The sequence below is a fragment of the Scomber scombrus genome, chromosome 15 (genome assembly GCF_963691925.1).
Source record: "Scomber scombrus chromosome 15, fScoSco1.1, whole genome shotgun sequence".
Classification (NCBI taxonomy): domain Eukaryota; kingdom Metazoa; phylum Chordata; class Actinopteri; order Scombriformes; family Scombridae; genus Scomber; species Scomber scombrus.
In genome coordinates this window covers 7,702,632-7,727,456 of record NC_084984.1, presented here as the reverse complement: position 1 = coordinate 7,727,456, position 24,825 = coordinate 7,702,632, and the positions used below count along the sequence as shown (strand labels likewise).

The following is a 24,825-nucleotide window of genomic DNA, read 5'->3' as shown; positions in this document are numbered from 1 at the left end:
ACTGAGATAAAGGTTACGCTCAGCTGATTAAATGACTGTATTATACTCTGTAGTTCACAAGCAAATGGTGAAAACTGCATCCATTATAGCTATTCAGCCACCAACTTCCATTATAAACAATATAAATTATGTTAGGTTGTGTACCATTTAAAGGCTTTATGACTTCAGTCATTGTATTAAACATACCATCTTAGCTTCTTGTTTAACTGATCAGCATGGCTTTTCTCAGCACAGTGACAGTATGCAGACCCAGACAGCCTATGTTTAAATTAAACATAAACTCTGAATCCCAGACCACCCTGACTGGAGCTAACTGCTATTCCAAATACTGCCTCAACTTGCGCCCAGAAAGGACCCATATTTATACCTGATACTTCATGTGTCCACAATCCCATCCACCCCCACCCCATTAAATATTCTTATTTAGGAGGTAACAGTCAAAACAAAAATTGCTACCTCCATATCACAAGACCGCATTTCATTTTTTCCACATTCAAAATCTCAAATTCACGCTGACATCTGAGTGACTCCAGAACATTATGATAACAACCTCTTAACTGTCTGGTTAACCAGTCAAAGCTTTTCTGTGACACTTCAGAGAGAACTTGTGTCAAAAACTGGAACCAGAACTGATGTAAAGTCTACTGAAGCCAAGTTGAAGGGGAGAAACTTGTTATTACAGTGCAGTGGGCGAAGAAGTGAAATGTTTTGTTACGTTAAAGTTATGTTACCAGGCAACATTAATGCTTGCAGTGCACTGAGGTAGGCAAATTATTTTTCTCTAGTGTACCTTTAATAGCAGTTGTATTAAATGTCCAGCTGTTGATGAATATGAGACCTACATCCATAAAATCTAGTTTATGGATTCTCTCCAAAAAAGCAGTGTCTGGCAATAACATAAATACATCTCAATGTGTTAGACAAAATAATATTCTTCTATAAGCACATGTGATCTAAAGGATTACATCTCTTCTTGTTCATTTCGGGTGGTACAAATACAGTAGTAACCTAGTATTTTGTGGTATTTGTGTATGGAAGTGGGGAAAAAGTCCACTCAGATTATCTTGATTTATTCTATGGTGTCAAGGATGGGGACAGTTTGACCAGACCACCACCGGTGCTGCGCCTCACAAAGGGTTCTGTGTTTGGATTAAAAGCATGCATGTGGTTACTGTCACTACAGACAGCCTCGTCTGAGCTCTGACCACCAGACTCTTCATAAGCTTACAGTTAATGTTTATTAAAGTTTAGGAACAATACATATGGAAAGAATCAACCCACCAAAACTTTAGGCATTTGTATATATTTAGATATTTTTGTGGGAGGGATGCCTCACATTTACCATGAAACAGTACTGCTGTTTTTGAGTATTTCAGGCTTCTTTAAACTGAGCTGGAATGATATGCAGTTGCCAATTAGGGTTGTGCGTCAGCAACAATTGGCACTGACTAAAACGTCATAAATCAGCCCATACATGTCACCTGTGTCTGTACTCCTCAGACTGGAAGAATGGCCCTTAATGCAGACTCCTATTCAGACAGTCCTGCTCCCACATTGTGATTACTGGGTCACAGATTGTCAGGGTCACATCTCATTTTCTTTCTTCTTAAACAGCAGCTAAACTTTAGAGATTGAGCTCAAAATGTGCTCTACATTGGTGGGATTGCCAAAAGAGATTGAGTTACAGTGACTTTTGGCCTGAACTATGGAAATGGAAAAACTGGTGATCTTGCATATTGTATTTCCAGCTGTATTGTGTGTGAATGTGCATGCAGTGTAATCATTTCACAATGATCCCCTCAGTCTCTGACTTAAGTATCTCAAATATCATTTAGAAAGAGTATAACATTTTGGAAAATATAACCTTATTTGCTGTCTTGAGGAAAGTTAGCTTGGAAGATTGATGTCAACCTCATGTCTGTGCGGTAAATATGAAGCTACAGCTTAGTTTAGCATAAAGACTGGAAACAGGGGGAACAGCTAGCCTGGCTCTACCTAAATGTAGCAAAATCAACCTTCTAGCAACTCTAAAGCTAAAAAATTAACATGTTATGTCTCGTTCACGCCTGGAGATTCCTGAAATTCTCTGCTTCCAGACAAGAAATAGTTTGACACACAACCCAACGTAAAACCACGAACTGACATTTTTACAATGCGGTTTTTGTACACATTAAACAAACATGCTATAACTTGTGATTTAGTGAGTTGTAGAGGTGCTGGAAGGTGTGTTTTGTTTTTATGTTAAGATAGAGAACAACTCCTGGTTCCAGCTTCATTTTTATGGTACTAATATGAGAGTGGTATCCATCTAACTCGCCAAAGAAATGACTACACGTATTTTCCCTCAATTTGAGATTTTACTTTAATCCAATGACTGATTCAATGAATTACAATCAAGTTCTGGTGTCAAATTGCTTAAGTATTGAGAGAACTGTGCCTATTTGACAGCCAAATCCAATTCCCTTGGCAGCATCCCCAGCAATCCCTCAGACTCAACATTGTGGCTGGGATAAGTAGTAATTACACCGTCATGTGAAGATTCATTGGGCCACAGTAAAAAATATTATGCCTGATCAAACTGTCTGTATCCATGCTCATCAGAAATAATCTAGCGTTGATTAAATCTCCAATCTACAAAATGAGTCCTGAGTTTCTTCATGATGAGGGTGCTTAGATCAACTCCCCAGATTAAGTTTTGGAGCATCGAATTTCTTCCTTAGTGGCCAAGAGTCATCATTTGCACAGTGTGTTCTTCCTTTTCTCTTATCTCTTGTTCAGCTCTTGTAATGTAAATGCTGGGTGGGTCATTTTCCCTCTTCCAGGTTTCTTGTTAAGGGCTTATCCTAATGAACAATGACTTCTCTGTGTCGAGGTTGTGGTGGCTTATCTGTCCCTGGGCAGCTATTTCCTCTTGATACATGATCAGACAGAGGAAAGGAGGTCACATTTCAAACAAAAACCAACACCCTCTCTCTCTTTTTCTTTTGTAATAGCTACACACCTCCTTTTTTTAAATAGCCTGAGTAGATGTGGTTGGCTTCATTATCTTGCTCTCTTTGTACTGAAGAGAAATGGCTCTGTTATCTTATCATGACCTTACCAGTGTCAGTGTCTCTATGCTGCAGGCTAAGCGACCCTAGAATTATACTGCAGATTTTACAGCAGGTGTACAGTACCCACTATCAATCGTCTCTTTTGTGATGGCAAGACCAGCGTCAGTGTCTCTGTCTGGAGTGTAACTCTGTACCAATCTGTTAAACAGTCCCATCTTCTCTTCTGCAAAATCTTTTCGTGAAACAATAACCACGAGAACATGTATCCTGTTATAACATTATCCAGCTTTACTCCCAGTTGTGGAGTTAATCTGTTCCATAAAGCATGCCAATGGAATCTAAAAGTCCCGGAAAACCAATGTAAGTAAACAATTGTCTGTCTGCTCATCTTCACATCACATGTTCCAAACTTTTTACTTCCCCCATTATAATTTTCTGAGTGCTATTGGTTACTTTAACAACCAAAATGACCTATGTTTGAACTTGCGGCTTTGTTCTTGTTCTAGTGAATTCAAAGTTAAATGCTTTTCCTGGTGCTTGACTTCCCCCAGAGGGTTGCACTTTGTCTCAGACCATGTGGTAGCATCCTATAACTTCTCTGGTGTGATAAAAGCATGGGGGCGCGTTGGAGTCTGGAAAATGATGCTGGTAAGAACAGAGTTGACATGCCTGTTAAACAAAGAGTCTACAGTTGTGCTAGCAGCTCTGAGAGGCTTTACTTAGGCCCAGCTGTGCTTTGAGATAAATGCTAACATCAGCATATGAACGTGCTTACACTGACCATGCTAACATACCGATGTTTATCAAGCATAATATTTACCATATTTACCATCTTAGATTAGTGTGTTAGCATGCTAATATTTGCTAACACGTGCTAAACAGAAAGTACAGCTGAGGTGCCACTGTCCCATACAAGATTTCGTAGAGAAATGATGTACATAAAGCTTGAAAAAAAATCTAATTTACATTGAAAGGGAATGCAAATAGATTTGAGTTTGGAGGCCTTTTCTCACCTACAATGACAACTTAACCCAAATAACAGTCTGGAAGAGTTCATGACCTAATTCTTTCTCGGTTTGGAGCAGCACTGTAGTAGTCCAACTAAGAGTTATTTTATAAATATAAAGGTGAGTGTTACGTTTTTAACTTCCTTTAACAAAAAAAAACAACTTTATTTCTTATCTCATTTATGTCCATCTAAATGAGGCTGATGTTTTATTTGTGCTTGACGTCACTGTTTTGGTCATCTTTGGATGATACTGGGGGCTTGGGGGACATGTTGGGGAGGGATGGAAATTATATTATTTGATTGTGATGGTCCAGTGATTGATAAACTGTAAAAGTCCAATCAACAGACGTTTAACAGATGGCCTGCTGGTTGATGAAAATGTAAGGGATTGCCAAAGATATTACAATTCCATCCTGAGGGAGACATGAATGTGTGCATCAAATTCCTCAGAAATCCATTGAATAGCGGTTGAGACATTTCACTCAACGCCACAAATGTCAACCTGTCAACCTCATGGTAGTGCTAGAGGGAAGGTCATGGGATCAATAAAACCACTATAATGCATTGTCCGCAAACCAAGAATGTTTGTATAATATGATTGAGGTTAGGGGAAGGTTAAAAAAAAAAGCAATTTTTGGTTGTTTTTTGCCATTCCATCTAGCTGATGTGATATTTTACCGCATAAGTTTATTTATTTGATGTAGTATTGCAGCTTTCATAGAAATATAGTTCTGCTTCACAATAATAAAAGTTAAAAATAAGACCATGAAACATTCAAACAATAAAAAACATACACTACAAGTTCAAGTTAAGACTAAGGGCTAAAGGGAACCCACACAAAATAACCACACAAAAGGGAAATCACTCGACATCTTAAGGTGCAACAAAGGCCAATTTGAAAATATGGATCTTATATGCGTTTTTAAAGCTTTTACATAGACCGCAGAGCATATGTTTTAAGGAAGAGAATACGTGAAACTAAGTGAAATGTTTGTTATATAAAAAGTGAAGGGATCACCAAGGTCATTAGGAATCTTTCTCTGCTTGAATATCTCTCCCAAGTTTCATAATAGTCTCTAGTTGTTCAAACATCACACAAAAAAACAAAACTCTTAACCACATAGACAATCCATCCAACAATTGTTGGGATATTTAACCACAGTGGTGGATCGACAGACCAACTAACTTTGATCCAGATGATTCGTTCCCTCCTGATTAACCTTTCAAGCAAATGCCAGAAAACAAAATTATTGCAGCGCTTTGTTGTTGACTTGATTCTTGACTATACTGCATATTCATGACGTGACAAAGCACAGACCAACAATAACTTCAAGTTACATATTTGTTTTCACCAAAGGCATATGTACTTTTGTCTTTCATCTGAAATGAATTAAGAAAAAAATATCAACCTATCTGAGACAGGCATCTGAGAAGTTTCCATGAGCCACAGAAAAATGAAAAAATTCAGGCAGAAAAACACTTGGCAGCTTTTTAATGTTGACTCCATCCCCCCCCGTCTCTCTCTCTCTCTGCCTCTCTCTGGGCTTGGAAGCACTTGAATACAAGGTTCAGTGAATTGTTCTGGCATAGCCGCTTGTGTGTAATGACTTCTGACAGCAGTGGAGACAAACTGAAGAGCATGTCTGTCTCTGCATGAGTATTTACAAATCTACTCTCGGGAACCGCATTCCAATTCTGGAAACGCTATTATATGCAAGTCGCCATGAACAACCGCATGTACAGGATGCACTCGTTTGAAATAAATGGAGGACACCGAACTAAGACTGCAAATGAAACTGGCCGTAGATTTCCCTCAGAACGATCAGAGATGTTTGGTATAAAAGTAAAGAAAGTATGAGAGTATGAGATGTATTAGAGTAATTTAAGAGGTACAGTTTCGGGGGAAAGCAGCTGCCTGGTCCATCATAGAGAGCCGCTGGCTTGACTGAATCTGGCCCTTGTTCTTATCTGGCTGTCATCCAACACTGATGGGATTCTGGTTCTGCTATGCATTATGGACTCATTTTTTTAAAAGTGAAATGCAAGGTTGTGCTCTTTAGATTGTTCTCATCTGTAAAGAAAACTTTGTACAGGCCTTGGGGATCAGAGCGTGTGGCTTTTTGAGGGGTAAAGAAATAGTGGTATACCCACACTTTGCACAAACGTAAATATGTTTAATAGTAGCGTCCTCAGCAGTGACACAGCAACCATATCTATCTCTGTTTAAGTGCCATCTTTGGCCTCAGCGGTCTGGGCTGATGTCAGGTTCTTTGTAGTTAATGGAGACCCTTGAGAAGTTCACCATTTGGGCTTTCTCTAACCTCCACTTTGATGTTGCTCTAAATTGAGTCTGCAGTCAGCCTGTTGCTCTGGTATGCCAGCTGGGTGAGGTGAAGGGGGGAGGGGGTGTTTGGGGTTGTTTGGCTGAGAACTCTTCTGCACTTGTCTTGACTCCTCTCTAATCTCTCTAATTGGAATCGGGGGTCCGAGGGTCCCCTGAGAGCTGCCAGATCTTCGTGGTCACGGTGCCGTGATGTGGCGGGGTCAGGAGAACAGAGCTACCCAAATGACTGAGTTGTTTTCTTCTCCACACTTTGTTCTGCTGCCCCTGAGGCCCCCGAAACTGGACAGCAGGCGAGGTGAGGATGGAGTTAACAGATCCACTCTGTTTTTTTCATGCTTGCTGTTTGTTTACATGGTGTGTGGCTGCAATTGTTATTCCTCTTCACACTCTCTTCCATGCTAAGTGTTATTGTTAGGAAATAGGAAGTACCCTGTAGCAAAAGGTAAAACACGGGGTTGTCAGGGTTTCACACGGCTGCTTAGTTACACTTGCATAGAATGAGCAGCATAAAACAGTCATGGGTGGGTTATTTTTCTTTTACATTGCTCATGTGAAAGCCTCTGGTTCCTTTCCAGCTCCATATCTGGAAATCATATTGTAGGCTGTCATATCTTTATTGGTGTGTGCAAATGTGTCTGCACATTGTTCATGGGTGTGCTGTATCATGGCTACACAAGTTGCTCAAGGCTTGTTATGTTTCATGGTGGAAAGTGTAAGACAGGAGCGCTGCATGTGTTATAACAGCTGTCGTTTTTTCCCCGCAGGGAGGCAACACAGCCCATGAGTTTTCCTCAGTAACTTTGCCTCACTGCATGTGGGTCTCATCACATTGATGAGCAATTATACAAGGAACAGACCACAGTAGTTGAACTACGTACTGTGTTATTTTAAATGCACATGTTGGAGTGGTATCATACAAAGAGGTTTGTGGTTAGTCTAAAGCAAATATAATACATGATCTAATCTAATAACAAAATAAAATTTGGGATAAAAGAAAAGAAAAAAAACAGACAGATGCTATTTGACATCAAAAAGTAACATCAGACATTTTATTTTCATTATCCCTAATCCTAGCCATCCTGATCATGTTTGATTCATATTTGTTCACATTTTATGAGTGTACTACACATTTTCAGTTCCCTACTGCTCCATAAATCCAACCAATTAATAGAAATGCAATGTTTTAAATTAGTTATGAGCTTTTGTTTTACATTCATCACGCACATTCTTCTCAAATCATACTTTGTTTGACTTTCTCTCATTTTAAGCAACTTTTGGATACTTTCATGAAGTAATTATGTACTTTACACGACATGGGCTGTTTAATTCTAAATCTGGTATGCATCAATTTACTTATGGCCACTGCTGTTATAGCCCCAGGTAATAAGAGAACCGATATAGAAAAGTCAATTATGATGTAATAATCTCATAAACCAGAAATAGGTAAATAAACTGCATTGAAATGGATTCGTTTTATGATGAGGTGAAATATATAAAAAAGTGTGGTTGCAGAAAGTTTCGTTTTCATTAAGTTTAAAAACAGCAGCTTGCGTCACTGCCCTCGTGTGACGAGAGAATCACAACCGTAAATCGGACCAATCGGACGCGGTTATTGCAGTAACCTCATCAGCCCACCGCTACACAACCCTCATTACTGAGCTGCTGCAGGAGGAATGGATGCGGGCTGGAAGTGCAAGCGGATGATAGACTTTAGGGAGAACTTTTGAGTTTGGGAAATAAGTCTTTACATATTTTTTGAACATGTTTATGATTACGTTTACTCGTCTGTGTGGTTACTAAAGGACAGACACACACGCATCAAACTCCCTGTTTCGGACTGCATCTGGCGAAACCCTGATACTCTGAAGCAACGTTGAAACTTTTCAGGACTGGCTCATTATGGCCATCCTTGATCAGCTGTTGCTTTTTAATGGCACCTTGGTGACTCCAAGTCACAAACTATGACATGATATGAAATCATCAAGGAGTAGCCCAGTTTTGAAGCAGCGTGATGGAATTATAGAAGCACATATGAAGTCTGACATTTTTAAGATTCATTCTTTGTGGAAATGGCAAGCTGTGCCATATTGATGGGGCGCACACTAGTTTTGATATGCAGTGTATTCCTCCTAATCATCGGTCTGTGTGTTGGATCCCCTAACCACAGCCGCCGGCTGGTCTGCTGGAAAGCCATCCTGAAGTGCCATGGAGAGCCAGAGTGCCATTACGCTTACGATCAGTACCTTTATGCCTGCGCATCTGTGCTCAGTGGGGAACGCAAGAAGTGTCCCAGTCACTGCATATCCTCTCTCATTCAGCTCAATCTAACCCAGAGCGGCCCGGCTCTGGAGGACTGCGACTGCGCCCTGGACCCGGTCTGCAGGAGCGCCAAACAAGCCATCGAGCCGTGCCTTCCGCGGACCAGCACCATGGGCTGCACCGAGGCCCGACAGCAGTGCGAAACGGACCTATCGTGCAGCTCTGCCATGGGGGATTATTTATTTCACTGTCGAAAACTTTTCGGAGGGGAAAGGTGTTCGGATGGGTGCCGCAAAGTCATAGCCAATATGCGCACCATACCAAAGGCGCAACAGCTAGACACTTGTGTGTGTGATGGCACGGAGAGGAACATATGCGAGTACATAAAAGTCAGCATGAAAACTTTCTGCTCTGATTCCAGCGACAGGTTCGCAGGAAGCGGCTTTTCAGATTCCGAGGAGGATTCTGACGACGATTATATCGATGATTATTATCCATCCTATGTGGAAAACTCAAGCGACTCACCACATTTTCAGTCTGTACTAAATGTCGTGACCACCATCTTGGTTTTAACCAAATTTATCTGAAAAGCTGCTGCCATTATGGCTTAGTGAAATCACCTCACTAGCATCTGTCTGCTTTGTTGTAATCAGTCATATTTTAGTCCGTTAAAATAACACTTTGGACCAGTAAGTTCTACCTAAACTTTGTGCTATAGATCTGCACAAACTGATTGACTGTTTGAGGATCAGATCAAGGTTATAACACATGTAGCCTATTAGTTATATTTCATGTACACATTCAAAAATGTCTGACCATGTTGAAGGAGCCTATTTTTCTATGTCAGCTATATAAAGCTAAATTGTACAGTATATTGTATGAAATTATTTTTGTCTAAATATTGGTTTATTATTGATAAGAGATTTGCACTGTATGAATAGATGAGTCCCACTCTTTTACTACATCATGGCCACAGAGGAAGGAAAAAAACAGTCTAAATGTCTTTATATTGTTGTTATTCACCATCATGTTACTTGATCAGAGGCAGGCTGTCAAAACTGCATGTACAGAGTTTATCCACAACTAAAACCAAAGTTGATGTAAGTAAATTTATCTAAATCCAAGGCCTGATGATGCATCTGAGGAAAATAGAAAGCTCTTAGCTCTTACACTTGACCTTGTAAACATGGATGTTTGCTTTAAGTATAAAGTGTTAATTCTCGAAAACTGTTCAAACACACAGAGGGAAAGGTAAACTTCTCCTCTCGGGGATTTGCAGCACAAATGGAGCGACGAAGTGTTTCGGTCAGTTTGTTTATTCTCACCCCATGTGTTTGTTAGATGTCTTCACAATGACAGACTGAGAAATAAAAGAGGCCTGTGTTCGGTTGAGTGGAGATTTTAAAGTGCCCATTGTGAACACACTCCTCTGAATTTACATGCACATTAAATAAATAAGAGTTTTAAAAGGATTCTTTTTGAGGTGGTTTTTGCTTCTGTTTTGGACTCATGTCTGGCTTATTTGCTAAGAGATGCAAGCTTCACATATTGACTTAAGAAGTGCAAAGCAATCGTGGTTCATTTACAGTGATCTATATTCTTATTTTGTTTAGGTTTATAAGGATCATTTGCATCTTGGGGAAAATGTGCTTAAAGCAATCACCAGATGGATCTAGGAAAAGGCATTTAACATTATTTTTCTTCACATGTCACTGAAAGCACAGTAATTTCAGAAACTGTGAATGTAACACTTGTGCATTTACCTTAGGTATTTGTATCCTGTGTGTGCCACAAGGTGATAAAATCATGCATAAACATCTGACAATTGCTTTTTTAGCCAAGAGTTGCAGGTCTTCTGTTAGGAAAATACAAACCTTTCTTGGGATTTATCCCAAACGAGCATGCTTTATTTAAGTAATGATTCATAAATGGAAACAGTTTGAAATAAATGTATACCTGCTTTAAAGCCATCATCAAGTGACATATTGTTTTATAAACCGTAGGTTCACCATAATTGTTTTAATAAGCAGTTATTACAACCAGCAACACATTTTCTGAGCAGTGATGACAGAAAGTGGTTGCTAAGAAAAATGAGCTGTCTTACTGTTTATTAGATTTTTTAAACAACTTTTCACGTATACTGAGATTTCAAGATTTATATTTCCAATGCAAAATGCAATTTTTAATCATTGATAGCAGTGATGGTGCAGGATACATGCGTCTGTTTACATGCTCATGTTAGGAGTTAGTCCGCTCTCTGCACTCACAAAAAAGCCAGTGTCCCCTCCTTCACTTGTGATAATAGGTTTTGAAACCATTGATGGCCGCCATGTTGCTTTTCAAGGAAAGGAGATGGGCCCTCCAGCCCATTGATTGGAAGAGAAGTCGAGTGGCACCTCTATTATGGAGATGCAAAATACACAATGGTGCGGCAGCACAATGGGGGGGCACTTCATTCACTCTGTTCCTCTGTCACCCTTTCAGGGAGTGGGGGGAGCATGAGGAGACAGCTATCCCAGAGGAAGACAGAGACAGAAGCGCTATGTGAGAAAGCATTATTGCACAGTCCAAACTCCTGCTGATACTCTGTCCACAGTTTAACTCTCATTCGTGCAACAGATAGTTCTCTGTGAGTTGTTTAGAGGGGGATACAGCAGGATCATCACTCTCTTTTTGTTTGGCACTCTCTGTTGTACAATATGACTTAACTCTGAAACACATACGCCATCATTAGGGGTTGAGCAGTTTTGAATAGAATGGTCCAGATAATAAATCCAACAATGGCAGTGATTGTCAAAAAAATACCAACAAAGTGATGTGTTGAAGGCATTTCTGGGCCTTTGTTATGAGAAGCAAGAGCCTGCCACTGTGACTTTAAGAGAACAGGCCTCTGCTCCAACCATTAATAATTGTAATGCCTTTTATTATTGCTGAGGATAATGAAGGGATGAGAGTCATATGGGGGCCCCAGACCATACTTTGCCCTGAAATGTTTTCAATTAACTTTTGGCACCAAAGGAAAATAGGAATGTTGTGTTTTTTTCCCATGGTGAAACAGAAAAGAGTCAACTGGGGCTTTTGGTGCAGGGACCAGAACCTCATTAAAATTGCCTCATCATAACTCAAACTGCTACTCGGCCAACCTCCACTCCACCCAGCCCCAAATCTTTCTTCCTCTAGGTTACACCATGGAATAGCAAACAAGGAGCCTGAAGTTAGTTGGATTTTTAGACAATATTCACATTTTACACATCATACATATATTTGCTCATACTGTGATCACTGTGTCAGTCTTTATGGTTACCTGGCTACTGTCGTAATGTGTTTTTCACATTATATTATAATATTGGATCAACATCTGAATCACAGTCTGGGCCTATTTGCGAGTCAGTTTGATTTATTCCTTGGTTAGGTTAGCACAATGGAAATCAACCGACTGTCTTAAAGTCGCAGTGGAGTCATTGCAAAACATTTTTGAAACTGCTCAGCTGCCAGACTGACTTCTTCCTGTTGAGCCTATTTTGAAACTCCCAGTCCTGAAATAAAGTGAACTGCTTCTAATTGAGTTATACTCTTGTCTGCCTCCTATGAACCCAGAGAGAGAGATGGAGTTTTAAAAAATGTGGGGTGCAACAGAAAAAGAGGGTAAAGTAAGCATTGAAAGCGACAGTTGGTTCTCTAGATATGTAACAAGTAATCATGAGTTGGAAACCTTATATCTATTGAAGTTTTTCGCTGCAAGAGACACATTTGAACTTAGACAGGAAACTGACCTCTTTCCTCCCTTTGGAACCAGTGGAAACTGGCACAAAGCCGAGTGAGGCGACTGGTTAGATAAAGCCACAAAATTTACCTTCTAGCAAATACCAGACCAATAATATAATGAATATTGAACATTGAAACATTATGACACATTATCTTAGCTTAGCTAGATTTCTTTTGAATTTGTTGAATTTTTTTTTAAATTAATCAATTAGCCAATAGAGCTATTAAGCAAAATTGTCAAACATAGCTTATCTCAGCCCCTCAAATAGAGGATCTCTCTGTTTTTATCAAGCTTTTCATAAAAAAAAGATAATACAAATAATCATCTGTTACTGCTCTATAAGATCTTAGCTTACAAAATGCAACAAACTAACATACATTATATTTGGTTATTGTAATAGTTGTAGGGATAAATAGAAAGCCTTTATTGTCACTGAATTGTAATACAATAACATTAGGAGTGCTATTCCTGGTTAGTGGATTAAAAACACAGTCACACAATTACACAGTACAAACAGTGGTGGGACAATAGTGACAATATTGGCCTATGGGCCAAATTTGGCCCTACAACAAGATTGTGTGGCCTCTTAATAAAGGTTTTCCCTTTTAAACATTACATCAAATCTTTTAAGCGACTCTTCATAACATTGGGCTGCAGGAGGGAAACAGAGAGTCTTAAACATAAGACTCATGTACATTCCACTATATTAACTCTTAGCATCTTCATATATCTAAATTATGAGATGAATAAAACAGGCACACAGCATAATATGGCCTTACTTTAATGTCAGATGAGTATTAACATGTGTGCTCTTTAAACCAATTTTGGTCATGAAAGAATTGAACAAAATAAACAAAAAATATCAACAACATTGCCCCCACAATAAACAGTGCTGAAAAAACTGACCCATAGTTAAACATGATTGCTGACCCTTATCTTAAAATAAATAGATAAGTCAATGATGTGACATGATCTTATGTGACATGATAAAACACAGTCCTTCAGTAGTAGAGAACAGTCATACAATTCAGTAAACAGACATTGTCATGTCAGTTACACAACAAAGTTATTACAGCAACCAAAATCTAACTTTTCCCACATTTAAAATTTACACAGTCTGGGTTCAAACATGTAATCACATTGGTATATTTGGGTTATACAACTCAGTTTTGACCAAAGATAAACAAACTTAGAAAAAGCAAAGCTGAAGTGAATAAACCTCAGTGACCCACAAAAATTGGAGTTGGGGGGTGGACTTGAGGAAGGCAGCACCCTGGGCTTTTAGAGAGGTGGGAAAGGTGGAGGAGGGGTTGATTTAGATTGAGGGGTTAATGGGGGAAGGGTCTGGTTTGGGGAGAGGGGCTGTGCTGGGTTGAATGTCAGGGATTTCAAGCTTCTCGGAATAATGATGCAAATAGGGAATATTTAATCAACCAATCAGGTTTTTCTAGGCTTTCAGTGTGCAGGATGGCTGTATAGGAATTGTCCTTTAGTTGCCTCCCCTGTTTCTCTCCTGCAGCCCAGCTAAAGAGCAATGGTGCAAAGGTTTTTCAAGGAGTGAGAGAAGGACAAGAGGAGGGGGAGAAACACAAAACATAGCTGACAAGGGGCATAACTTCATTTCCACGGTGCTGGGGACAGCTGTGTGGAGTAATCTGCCGTAGCAGCCCTCTAAAACTTCAATGCCTTTAGTGACCCAGGGAAGTGGGGAGGGAGCAACTCCAACTGTGTCCAGGCGTTTAGGAGTGTAAGGGGGCTCCTTTCACACCCCTTTGAAGGGCTTTTGTTAAAAAAATATCCCTTACCTCTCCTTCACTGAAAGCAAGGACTATGTGTTTATGAGACGAGACAGCAATGGTTCACAATCTGAGAGCAAAGCATTTCATTTTCCTATAGCTTGTGAGAAACAAGTTGCAAAGCTTCAGTTTTTATGAAGTAAATTTACTGCATGTTCTCTGCTTGCCATCATATTTTCTTGGAACCAGCGTGATAAGCTTTTTTTTAAGCTTATTTTTTTTTAACATCTGCAAGCCAGAAATATTTAACAAGAGGTTTTGAATTTGGCAATGAAGATATTTCTACTCAGCACACTGAATACAAAATGTTCCCATTCAGTATCTCTGGCATTTACACTGAATATATCAAAAATAGCAAATGTAATTTTCTCGCATAATGGAGTTCATTGGAAATGCCAGTGAGGTGCTCTCAACAGGTTTGAAAATCCTCATTTAAGCTTTTAAATGTTCACCTATTGCTCAGTTTATATGAATAAATATGAGTAAAAAGAGAACTGTGCAGTCTATCGATGAGGAGGGGTTCATTATTTTGTGCTAACTGTTCTGTTGGAGACTGAAGAAATAACAAAACATTTTAGACTAAGATAATGGGTCGAGGCTGAGTTGCTGTCTGGTCTGAATGGGGTCTCCCTGGAGCTCAATAAGGTCCCAAAGTTTTACTCTATTATGCTGACATCCTAAAGGCCAGGGGCCACCACCCCCAGTGGTTACTTCTCAAGTATGCATTCATCACACCCCCCTACACACACACACACACACACACACACACACACACACACACACACACACACACACACACGGGCTCACAAACATTTGGACTTTAACTCCTCTCTATTTAAGTGATGACAGGAAATGATATTCCCAGAAAGCTTACTGAGCGAGGAAGAAGTAATAAATAATGTGAGATCAGGAGGACCAAATCTGCTCACTGAACTTAAACAAACTAACAAAGTTCTACATGTATGTCCAATACTCTAATATTCAGATAACGTTACATGTTATTATTTTGTTTGTTTTCTTTCGTGAGTCTTGTACTAAAATGTGTAAAAGTTGTTGTTTTGTGCTTGTTATTAGTTGTTTGCTTTATCCAGTGTTTGACATGTTTAATCATGACAAATAGCATTTAGAAAAAGGTTTCCTAAAGAATTTACTTCAGATTAGGCAGAAAGGAAATACTTAGTGTATCCAAGAAAGTTTCTTCTCCACAGGTCTGTGCACATTCCTTAATGTTGTGCAAGGCGGTAACAGTATACTCGCTGCTGTCTCTCTCACTCACTCACTGTTTGCTTAACACGGCCGTCTCTGGCATGAGTTTCTCTAGTCGTGCCTGCTGCGTTGGCGCTAAATGACTGAGGTTAATTATATTTATTTATTTAAATATTCTCTTTACTGTCTATGGTTTAAATCCAAGAGCAAACATGGAAATCAAAGGCTGTTAAGCTAAGCAAATATGACAGTCATCCTTTTTGCCTATTGTGGGTGCAAATCCACAAAAGCAATAACTCAATGTTAATGATTTTACCATTGAAATTGAGAAAAGACTTAACAATACCAACAATTTGGACACAAAAAGAAAAGAACATGAAGGAAGAAGGTATTGTGGAGTGCAAAAATGGATTTGCACATTTTACACAGGACTTAAGGACTCTCATACACAAGTTAATTTTGTCACAGTAGGAAAAACACAGGTGCCAATAACATTAATGATGGCTCTGTTAAGTTCACGTTTCCCAGTGCGATATGAGAGTGTGACAGTGAGCCAGCATGAACTGTACCATGACCTTATAAACTGAAGCAGCTGAAAGGAATTCAGCCATCAATAATTTTATTATGTACACCTGTGCTTTTCTTGTGATATGTCATAAGGGCTGTTATTTGTGTCTCCGTGTAAATCCAAGAGAAACACAGTACTGTGCAAAGATTTTAGGCAGTAGAAGTTAAGTGAGGATACTTTTTTAACATAAAGCCATGAATACTTTTTACTTGTCAATTTACTTCATACAAAATTCAGGAAACAAAAATAACCCAAGGAAGTTTATATTTGCTGTGGCCACTCTTTTCCTCACTTTTAAGAAACGGTGCCAGTTCTTCTCGGTACAGATGTGCACAGTTTTTCAAGGTACTTGGCAGGTCGGTTGTTCCTGCATCTTGGAAAACGTACCACTTTTCTTCTGTGGATTTAAGCGTCTCAGTTGCTTCTGTCTCTTCATGTAATCCCAGACTAATTCAACAATGTTGAGATCAGGGCTCTGCTGGGGGCCATACCATCTGTTGCAGGACTCCTTGTTCCTGTTGCTGAAGGTAGTTCTTTTTGACCCTGGCTGTATGTTTGGGGTCAGTCTCATGCTGCTTATTAAATCTGAAACAGATCAGGCTTCTCACTGATGTTACTGCATAGTGGATATGAATCCAAACATCTAAAGTGCTTGAAACTTTTGCAAAATACTATAAATGACCATGAAAATGACTGTATTTTCATTTCATGTTAATTTTTTAGCTTAGCTTCAGGAGAGCTGATCAGAGATGGACACAGTTTTGGCTGTTGTTTGGGTCAGATATGTTACCTCTCATGCGTGTATAGCATAAGATTCATATAAGCTAAGACAATGAGTTTTGGCATTGCATTGTCCTACCCCTTATGAAAAAAGATCCATCTTAAGTCCTTTCCTGTGTTACATGACCTATTAACCAGGGGTAGCAGCAGCAAGCTGCACAAACAGAAGCAAGCTGTAGTAAAAGTTCACCACAGAAGAAGAGCATTCTGACTCGAACTTCAATGACTACTCCCCTCACAGGTTAACCATCACAGAAATATAGTACATTGATCTGCTCAGAAATATTGGACAATAATGGAAAGTCTTGTCTTCAGTGTAAGAAAGAACTACATAATGTTGCTGCTTTTGTTTCCAATATGGTTCAAAATTCTTCTTACATTTACTTCAACCAAGCTCCTGTTCCCAAATATATGCATATATGGGTTTATGTTCACGTTTGATAGATGTTTAGGAACAGTCAAAGACGACTAAGAAAAACAGAATACACATGTAAGGTCTTCCTTTACGTCGTGTTTATGCCCAACACCTTAATCTCTGATCTCTGTCCACCGGCTGTCTCTAGTTGTCCTCTGTGTCAGCTCTCTCTCTCTCTCCACAAAGGCAGCTTCTACTCATCTGGTTCTCATTTGCACATGCAGCACAACCAGCTGGAATGTGTCCATGCTTTTAAAGATGAGTTATTACCTCATTAATACACACTTCAGCTCACACTATTTTAAGTGAACTGAAGTTGAAACACACACAGTGTTGTTTGCTGTTAAAAAGCCAAAGTTCTTTTGGATCTAAATGTAAGTCTTACTAATGATTGAACAGGGCACACTCTTGTTTTTTTCTCTGTCCAGGGGGGTTTGGGGTTGTAAACAACAGCAGATTTTTTAAAATGAGATCTTTATACTACACATACCACTTGATTTATTGTATTATAGTGGAGCAGCAATATGCAGCTACAGAGACTAAAATAAAAATAACTGATAGGGTTTAAAAAATTCATATTAAATGGAAAATATTAAAGTATATACCACACAATTACCAGGATCAAAGATATATTATGCTTTATATGTGTTTAGTAGCTGTTAATGTTCATTAAAGGTAGTTCATAGTAAAAACAAAAATACCAGAAGACTTTTTTGTTGGGGTACGAAGGATCATTTAATTTTCACATAAGCTTATTATTTTCAACTAAATCCATTATGTGTACATATTTACAATGAATACTGTATTCTCAAACTATTGACATTAAAATCACAAATGATTTAAAAAAAACAAAACAACTGTCACTTTATGATCTGACCTCAAGATGGCTCTGTTGTCCTTATTAAGTATGCTAAGCAGAATTTTGATCAGGTATTTGAATCCTTTGATATTTACCTTTTTTTAAAGAACATGTTGCTTTGTCAGAGAGAGGGACAAAGAGAAAATGAGAGAGATTATGTTTGCTGAATGGTTGGATATGTGCTCAGCAGTGCTCTTCACTACTGGTGTCTCCTCTGCACTGAGCTCCAGGGAGCCCGTCACTGTTGCAGGCACGTGTTCTGGTTTGTTTCCCTCCACTACAGTTAGACCAAGCAGACCAGCATGACCAGTTGCCTTCCTGAGTGACAGTAGGTTTTGTACCTGCAAAACATTATCCAAATTAACACATACTGTACATATGTTTTGTATTTATCTGATACCACACTGTTTAATCTTACCTGCAAATTTAGATTTGTCCCCCTTATAATTCTGGCAGGCCATCCCTTCAAACAGGCTAGAGCACAGGCACATACACTTTCCATCCAGCAGAGTAAGAGTGCCTCCGTTATGACAAGGCTTGCACTTGCACACGTTATACTCTGCCACATAGTCTGTTGTGGCCCGCTTTAGGTTGGATATCCTTGCGTTAGCATTTGACATGTGCACTGGAATTAACATGTAGATGGGTTCTGGCTGTCAGAAACAACAGAAAATGTGAATTATTTCACTGGCTTGAATATTATAAAAGAAAATGTATATCACAAGAAATACCATCATCTTTTATTTACCTCATCTCTTACAAGATTGAGTAACCATGGTAGCAGCTCTGAAGTTTGAACTTATTCATGGCTACATGCTAACACCAGCATGCCCACAATGACAATGCTAACATACTCATAAAACATTAAACAATTTAAATAAAATGCAACATAAAAAAAAAAATGTGTGCAGCTGGTACACTTTTTTGCATAATATACAAATGTACACAATTGACCTGTATCCATAAAACTAAAAAAATAAATAAATTAAGAGAATTTATTAACTTGAATTGGTGCAAAGATAATTATGAGTCAGAATAAGAACAGTATGTAAGGGTTACGCATGTTTGTATGCTACATGCAACATTTAATAATTAGCATTAAACACAAACTACAGCTGGGAATGTGATAACTTTTGAGGTTATAATCCAAAGCATTGGCAAAATAATTAAAATGTCCTTCCTTCCATCAAATAGTTGCTTCACTTTGCTGATCTATCATTCCTACCTCACTATGAATCAGCGCCGGGGCATCAGAGATTGTCCTGGCCCAGTTCTTATAGGTATCGAGGTCCATCACTGCGTCTTTATTTAATTTAGCTCTCATAACAACAGCACTTTCTAGGGTACCTCCTTTCACTGATGTCAACACCTTATCCACCAATGCTTTGCCATGAGCATCAACTGTGTAACAAAGAAAGGGTCTTTTAGTGATTTTTCATAAACTGACACATGGCCATTTCAACAGTATAGTTTCCTTTTTGGTTGTTTGCCACATTTTTTCCTTGTTGAGCTGCTGAGGGATGTGTCCTGGTAGTTGCTTTGCTGGGGTAAACAACAAGTCCTCCAAATCACATGACAAAATGTGTTATTGGGCCATATCCTACAGTATGACATGTGTGTTTTAATCTAACATCACTATCAAGAGGACAACATTGCCATTTAGGTTAAAATAACAACTTGATGGTTTGGATAAAAGCATTACTTTGTGAAGGTTAAAGGACCTTTGTCTTCGTTGTAACCATGTAGTTACAGTTAGGGATCGACCATGGTCATGGTTAAAAAAAAAAGAAGATATTGACTCTTGGTAGGATATGGGAAACAAACTGGTCTCCCTTGTTAAAGTTTGATGTTAAGGTTAGACCTCTTCCTTCCGAGGGCTTTATAATCACACTACATTGTTTCCTACTTAGCTCTCGGCACACAATAGTCATAATCCCTACAGCTGCTCTTTCTATCTGAGCATGCTGTAGCCTCCCATTAGATTTGTCTGAATTTTAGAAAGCATTTTTGCATCTTGTCCAAAATTTCACAATGTTTAGTTAAGAATATTTTCACAGCCAGTATGGACAGTAGAAATGAGTACTGTGACAAATAACTCTTTTAATGTGTATATAGCATGTGAGTATTGTATTAAGATAGACATGAAAACATGACAACCTATCCTTTAAATACTGACTCTATACAGAAGGGTTTACTTAGTACTGTGATATGGTGAAAAAATAACAAATAAAACAGACCTTGATCTTTGGTTGTTACATTGTCACAACCATCACGGTTGTAGTGTGCTTTTCCATCAGTAAGACTCGTTGTACCAAAATCTGCTGTGATGCCTAATTTGACGCATTCTTGAACCTTTCTCTCGGTCAGATCTGCAAGAATCATAAAGTATACAGGATGAGTGCTTCTCAGTTTAGCCAACATTGTGATTTGAAACAAAGATGACTGACATTTCAGTCTCATAACAGTAAATTAAACATTTGAAAATAAAATGTATTATTTTGAAGGTAGACACTTGCTGGGATACACATACTTTTCGCCTTGATGGTGTCCTGATTGAGAACATACAGCAATTCATATTCACCGCCAGATTTCCCATTTTTGGTGTAGTGAGTTCCATAGTCCTCCAGGAAGGCGAAATAAATACCCTTCTCATACTCCAAAGGCAAAGATTTGACATGCTCGAGGAATTCATCTGCCACTTTGAGCTCACGGGAGCGCAGCCTGTAGGTGCTCAGCTGTACTCTGCCCTTCACCCGCATAAAGCTCTTGTTCTGAGTGTGCAGGAGAGAAGTATTAATAAATACAGTTGCAAATGGTATGTACTGTTTTTGAGATAGTCTTAAGATACTGGATTACTTATCACTGTCTGACATTTACCTGAACATTGGTGGTCTCTGCAACGTTCTTAACCATTGATGTCTTCTCGTATCCAGTATGGAAATTCAGGTTTAGAGAAACATTTGCCATGGACGGCTCACTTGGCTTAAATTTAAATGAAAGTCCAGCGTCAACTTTAACACTCATCTCTCTCAGCATTTCCCTTAGGAGGGTATGTGAGTCCTCATATATTTCTCTAGAAATAGTTTCTTCCACTTGAGTCTGGAAAGAAAGGGTGCAAAAGTGTTAAGTCATGTTAAATCATGTACATTTCCAGGTCTCTATTTTTTTACTCCAGGGCTATACTGGAATATATATTATAGTTTAAAAGACCCCCAGTTTATCTTGTACTGGGTCTTAATGCAGCCTCTGTCTGAAACAGGCTGTTTTAGCTACTGTCTCTTTAAGGCCCTCATCCCAATGTGCTCACTCTGTCCTGATTGGTTAGCTTCTGGAAGCTGCCTCATAAACACACAATAGTAGTAAGAAGCTAACATCCAAATCTAAAATGTATAAGTGGACAATGCCAACAATCCATGGACGGACAGCTGTTTGTGGGCATGCGCAAAGGATCTGATGGCAGTTCGTTAGAGAAGTAGAGGTGCCGTTGCAAACAAAGCGTTCAGAGCAGGCTGAAGATCTGGCTTTTGACTTAAAGGGAGCATTTTTACATACATTCACTTCAAGTTTTTGAACCTTTGACTATGTTTAACATAGACATCCAACACTGTAACATGGATCCTCTGGATAAAATAGTAGAGATGTTTATAGCTAACCTGATAGTTGAGGACACCAATATTCCAGGGAAGCCTGTCATGCCGCCCAGTGTTTGGATTCCTCACACGGTCACACCGCCCATTGAAGTAATCGTTGTTGAAGGGGTTCATTCGAGGATCTGCACCCAAGATGTTGATTCTAGTGCATGGACACAATAGCCACTTAGACTTAAGACAATAATGCCTGCTTAGATGAAATTGAAGGGTGTGAACTACTGCAGGCCTACACCACTCATGTAGAGGTTTTGTTACTTGTGTGTAAAGGAGTAGATTTGACATTTTGGGAGATGCCCTCATTTGCTTTCTTGCACAGAGTTTGATGAGAAGATTCCACCAATGTATCTGTCTGCATATGAGGCTAGACCCAGTTATTAGCATAAAGACTGGAAACAGGGTGAAACAGCTGGCCTAGCTATGTCCATAGTTTAAAATAACAGTCAGTGGATTTTTTTTCCCTCTGTGGAAAGACACAGTCTAGCTATTTCCCCTTGTTTTTCCAGTCTTAATCAGAGGTGCCGGATTAATTTCAGCAGTGTGGGGGCCAAAAAGTGTGTGTGTTTGTGTTTGTATGTGTAGCAGTAGATAGACTGGAGACTCTTACTTAACTTAACTACTTAACTTAAGTAATACTACGACAACAAGTTTGCGGGACAGTAACACTTCGGCAACTGAGTAACAACAAGCAGGCAATAGGAATATTAACGTTCTCCTTGTGTCGTAAGCAACCATGGCGGAAATCCATATTTCACTATAAATCAAAAATAAATATTACTCTTGCATTTTTTCACCACCTAAATAAACTTTGGGATCACCTTGATTGCCTTTATTGAAAAAAGCATTGCTTTGGACATGGCATTTCAATGTGATATCATGAATGAAGCAATTAACAGACTTTCAAAATGTGTGTTGACTAGCTAGTTGCCTGTGCATAGCTACCGAATATGTTTGGCCTATAGTCGTAAGCGTCCAATTAAGAAACAGTAATTTCAGTTCACAAAATATTCTATCCATTTTATGTTTGTCTGCCTTCATCTTACCTAATGTCTTAAGAGTGGACAGAAATGATTGAAACATCTTTTTACCGTAAGTGTTGTAATATATGGGCATTTGCTAGGCTACAGTGATTCACTACATAAAATAATGTTGGAGGATGGTAAAGTAGGGGGCAGAATGCGCCCCTGGACGCCCCACTTGCAGGGCGTTTGGTCTCAATGTTAAGCTAAGCTAATTGTCTCCTAGCTCTAGCCTCATATTTAGCAAGCAGACATAAAAGTGGTATCAATCTCCTCATCTAAGTTGGAAGAAAGTGAATTTGTCAAAATGTCTGACCATTCCTTTAAATATTCAAAGACAATATGTATAGTTTCCTTGTTGAAAACAAATCAGATAAAATAAGTCAGTTATATACTCTGAATATTGCTTTGTTTAGCAGTGACGCCATATTACTGTTAAATCAACTAACTCTTACCCATATCCTGCTGTCCTGCCTTGCTCATTGTTCTCAAGGGCTGACGTACCACAAGGTTTACGCTCAGGATCACAGTCCTCATCTGATCCATCTTCACAGTCATAGTCCCCGTTGCACATTAATCTCTTCTTGATGCAAGGACCTGTGTAGAGATGGTTAATCTGATTTGACTGTTTTTTCAGGGCTTAAAATAATTAAGCAAGGTGTATTGTATGTGACTTAACCATACCTGACTCACACTGGAACTCTGAGTCCGAACACTCAGGTAGTGGAGGCAATTCACATTCAGTGTCTGGTACACAGAACTGTTTGTCCCCCACTGATCCCTCGCAGGCCGTGCCACCAAACTGGCTAAACACTACTGTGCTTCGAGAGCGCCTCTGAGGATCAAAAATGAGATCACACTTTTTTATGCATCTTCATTTCCTTATCAAGGCAGACAGTCGGAAGCTATAGAAACAGTGAACAGTAAATTTGGGTTTAACTACACTGAACGACAAACTTTGTCTGAAGTGAGGCTTCCATGTTTGTTTGGTTTTCAGTACTTCTGTATTATTGAGCAGCAAGTTGGATATATTGGAGCTGTTAAAAAATATCCACTTTTCCAGTCATATTATGACTTAGAAGTTGAGGAGTAACTCATGATTATTGTAATGAACGCAGCATAATAGTTGTCCTCACATATTTTGTACAATGAAGGGAAATAGAAAATTTAGTATCTACAAACAAAATGTGTTCTTGTTTCTTAAGCTTTTTTGTTCATTTGAGCTAGTTACCATTACAAATATTTAAATATGCAATTTAAATGCATTTTAACCACATCAAATCAGATGAATTCCACTGGAATCAGAGGCTGCAGTTTTCCGTTAATGAATAAAAAATCAAGTTATTTAAAAAAGACAGACTAATTAGCTTTTAACCAAGATGTTTAAATGCCTCTTCATTTTGTTTATGTGACCTAACAAATTCAATTACTAAGATGTTGGAGCAAAATTCGTTTTTTCAGTTACAGAAAACAGTGGGTGCATTATCTGTCACTATCTCACCAGCTAACACAGTCATAACTAGCCATAAAAGCAGTCACTATACTTTGTTTTTACCTTTCTATTCTAGTCCAAACTATTTACATGAACCCCCTACCCCCACACCACCACCAAAAGGTATTAATTGAAATATGGCTGCAATTTGGCTTTGTAGGGCAGAGCAGTTTGTCAAATGAAAGCTATTGTGATCAGATTAAGTTTAAAAAAATTGGGTTTTACAATTGACTTCAGTTTTAATGGACCTACTTGGGTTTTCGTGCAGGGATCACAGGAACTCCACGCTGACCATTGGCTCCGTACACAATCCACTGCTGGTGGATCAGGGATATTCACTCCCCTGAAATATAAATGATCCAATTAACTTTTTCTAGTGAACCCAAATCCTTAGTAAGTAAATGAAAACAAATCCTTCCATTGTTTAAATGAAACAGGAAATATACGTACATTCCTTCTCCAAGGAGCACCAGACTAAGACACAGGCCAAAGAAGCCCAGGGGGAGAGCGACCTCAAGCCTCATGATCAAACTGTGAAGAAGCAAATGTGATGTACGTTTTATCCCTTTTTAGTCTTTTAAGCTACCCCCCTGTCAATGATTATCCAACTGC

The 24,825-nt window shown here is 38.9% G+C and overlaps 2 protein-coding genes across 2 annotated transcripts; one reads left to right on the top strand and one right to left on the bottom strand.

The window, feature by feature from the left end:
• The first annotated feature begins 8,080 nt into the window (after positions 1 to 8,080).
• Positions 8,081 to 10,113, top strand: LOC133995436 (growth arrest-specific protein 1-like). The gene has a single exon (XM_062434826.1). The coding sequence runs from the start codon at positions 8,476 to 8,478 to the stop codon at positions 9,250 to 9,252; it is 777 nt and encodes a 258-aa protein (XP_062290810.1). The 5' UTR covers positions 8,081 to 8,475; the 3' UTR covers positions 9,253 to 10,113.
• A 7,792-nt stretch (positions 10,114 to 17,905) lies between these two features.
• On the bottom strand, positions 17,906 to 24,810 carry c9 (complement component 9). The gene is made up of 11 exons (XM_062434237.1): positions 24,664 to 24,810; positions 24,466 to 24,556; positions 23,406 to 23,556; positions 23,177 to 23,318; positions 21,709 to 21,847; positions 20,933 to 21,154; positions 20,586 to 20,826; positions 20,293 to 20,424; positions 19,281 to 19,456; positions 18,474 to 18,708; positions 17,906 to 18,396 (listed from the first exon to the last, which is right to left on the bottom strand). The coding sequence occupies exons 1-11, from the start codon at positions 24,735 to 24,737 to the stop codon at positions 18,239 to 18,241; spliced, it is 1,761 nt and encodes a 586-aa protein (XP_062290221.1). The 5' UTR covers positions 24,738 to 24,810; the 3' UTR covers positions 17,906 to 18,238.
• Positions 24,811 to 24,825: the final 15 nt, after the last annotated feature.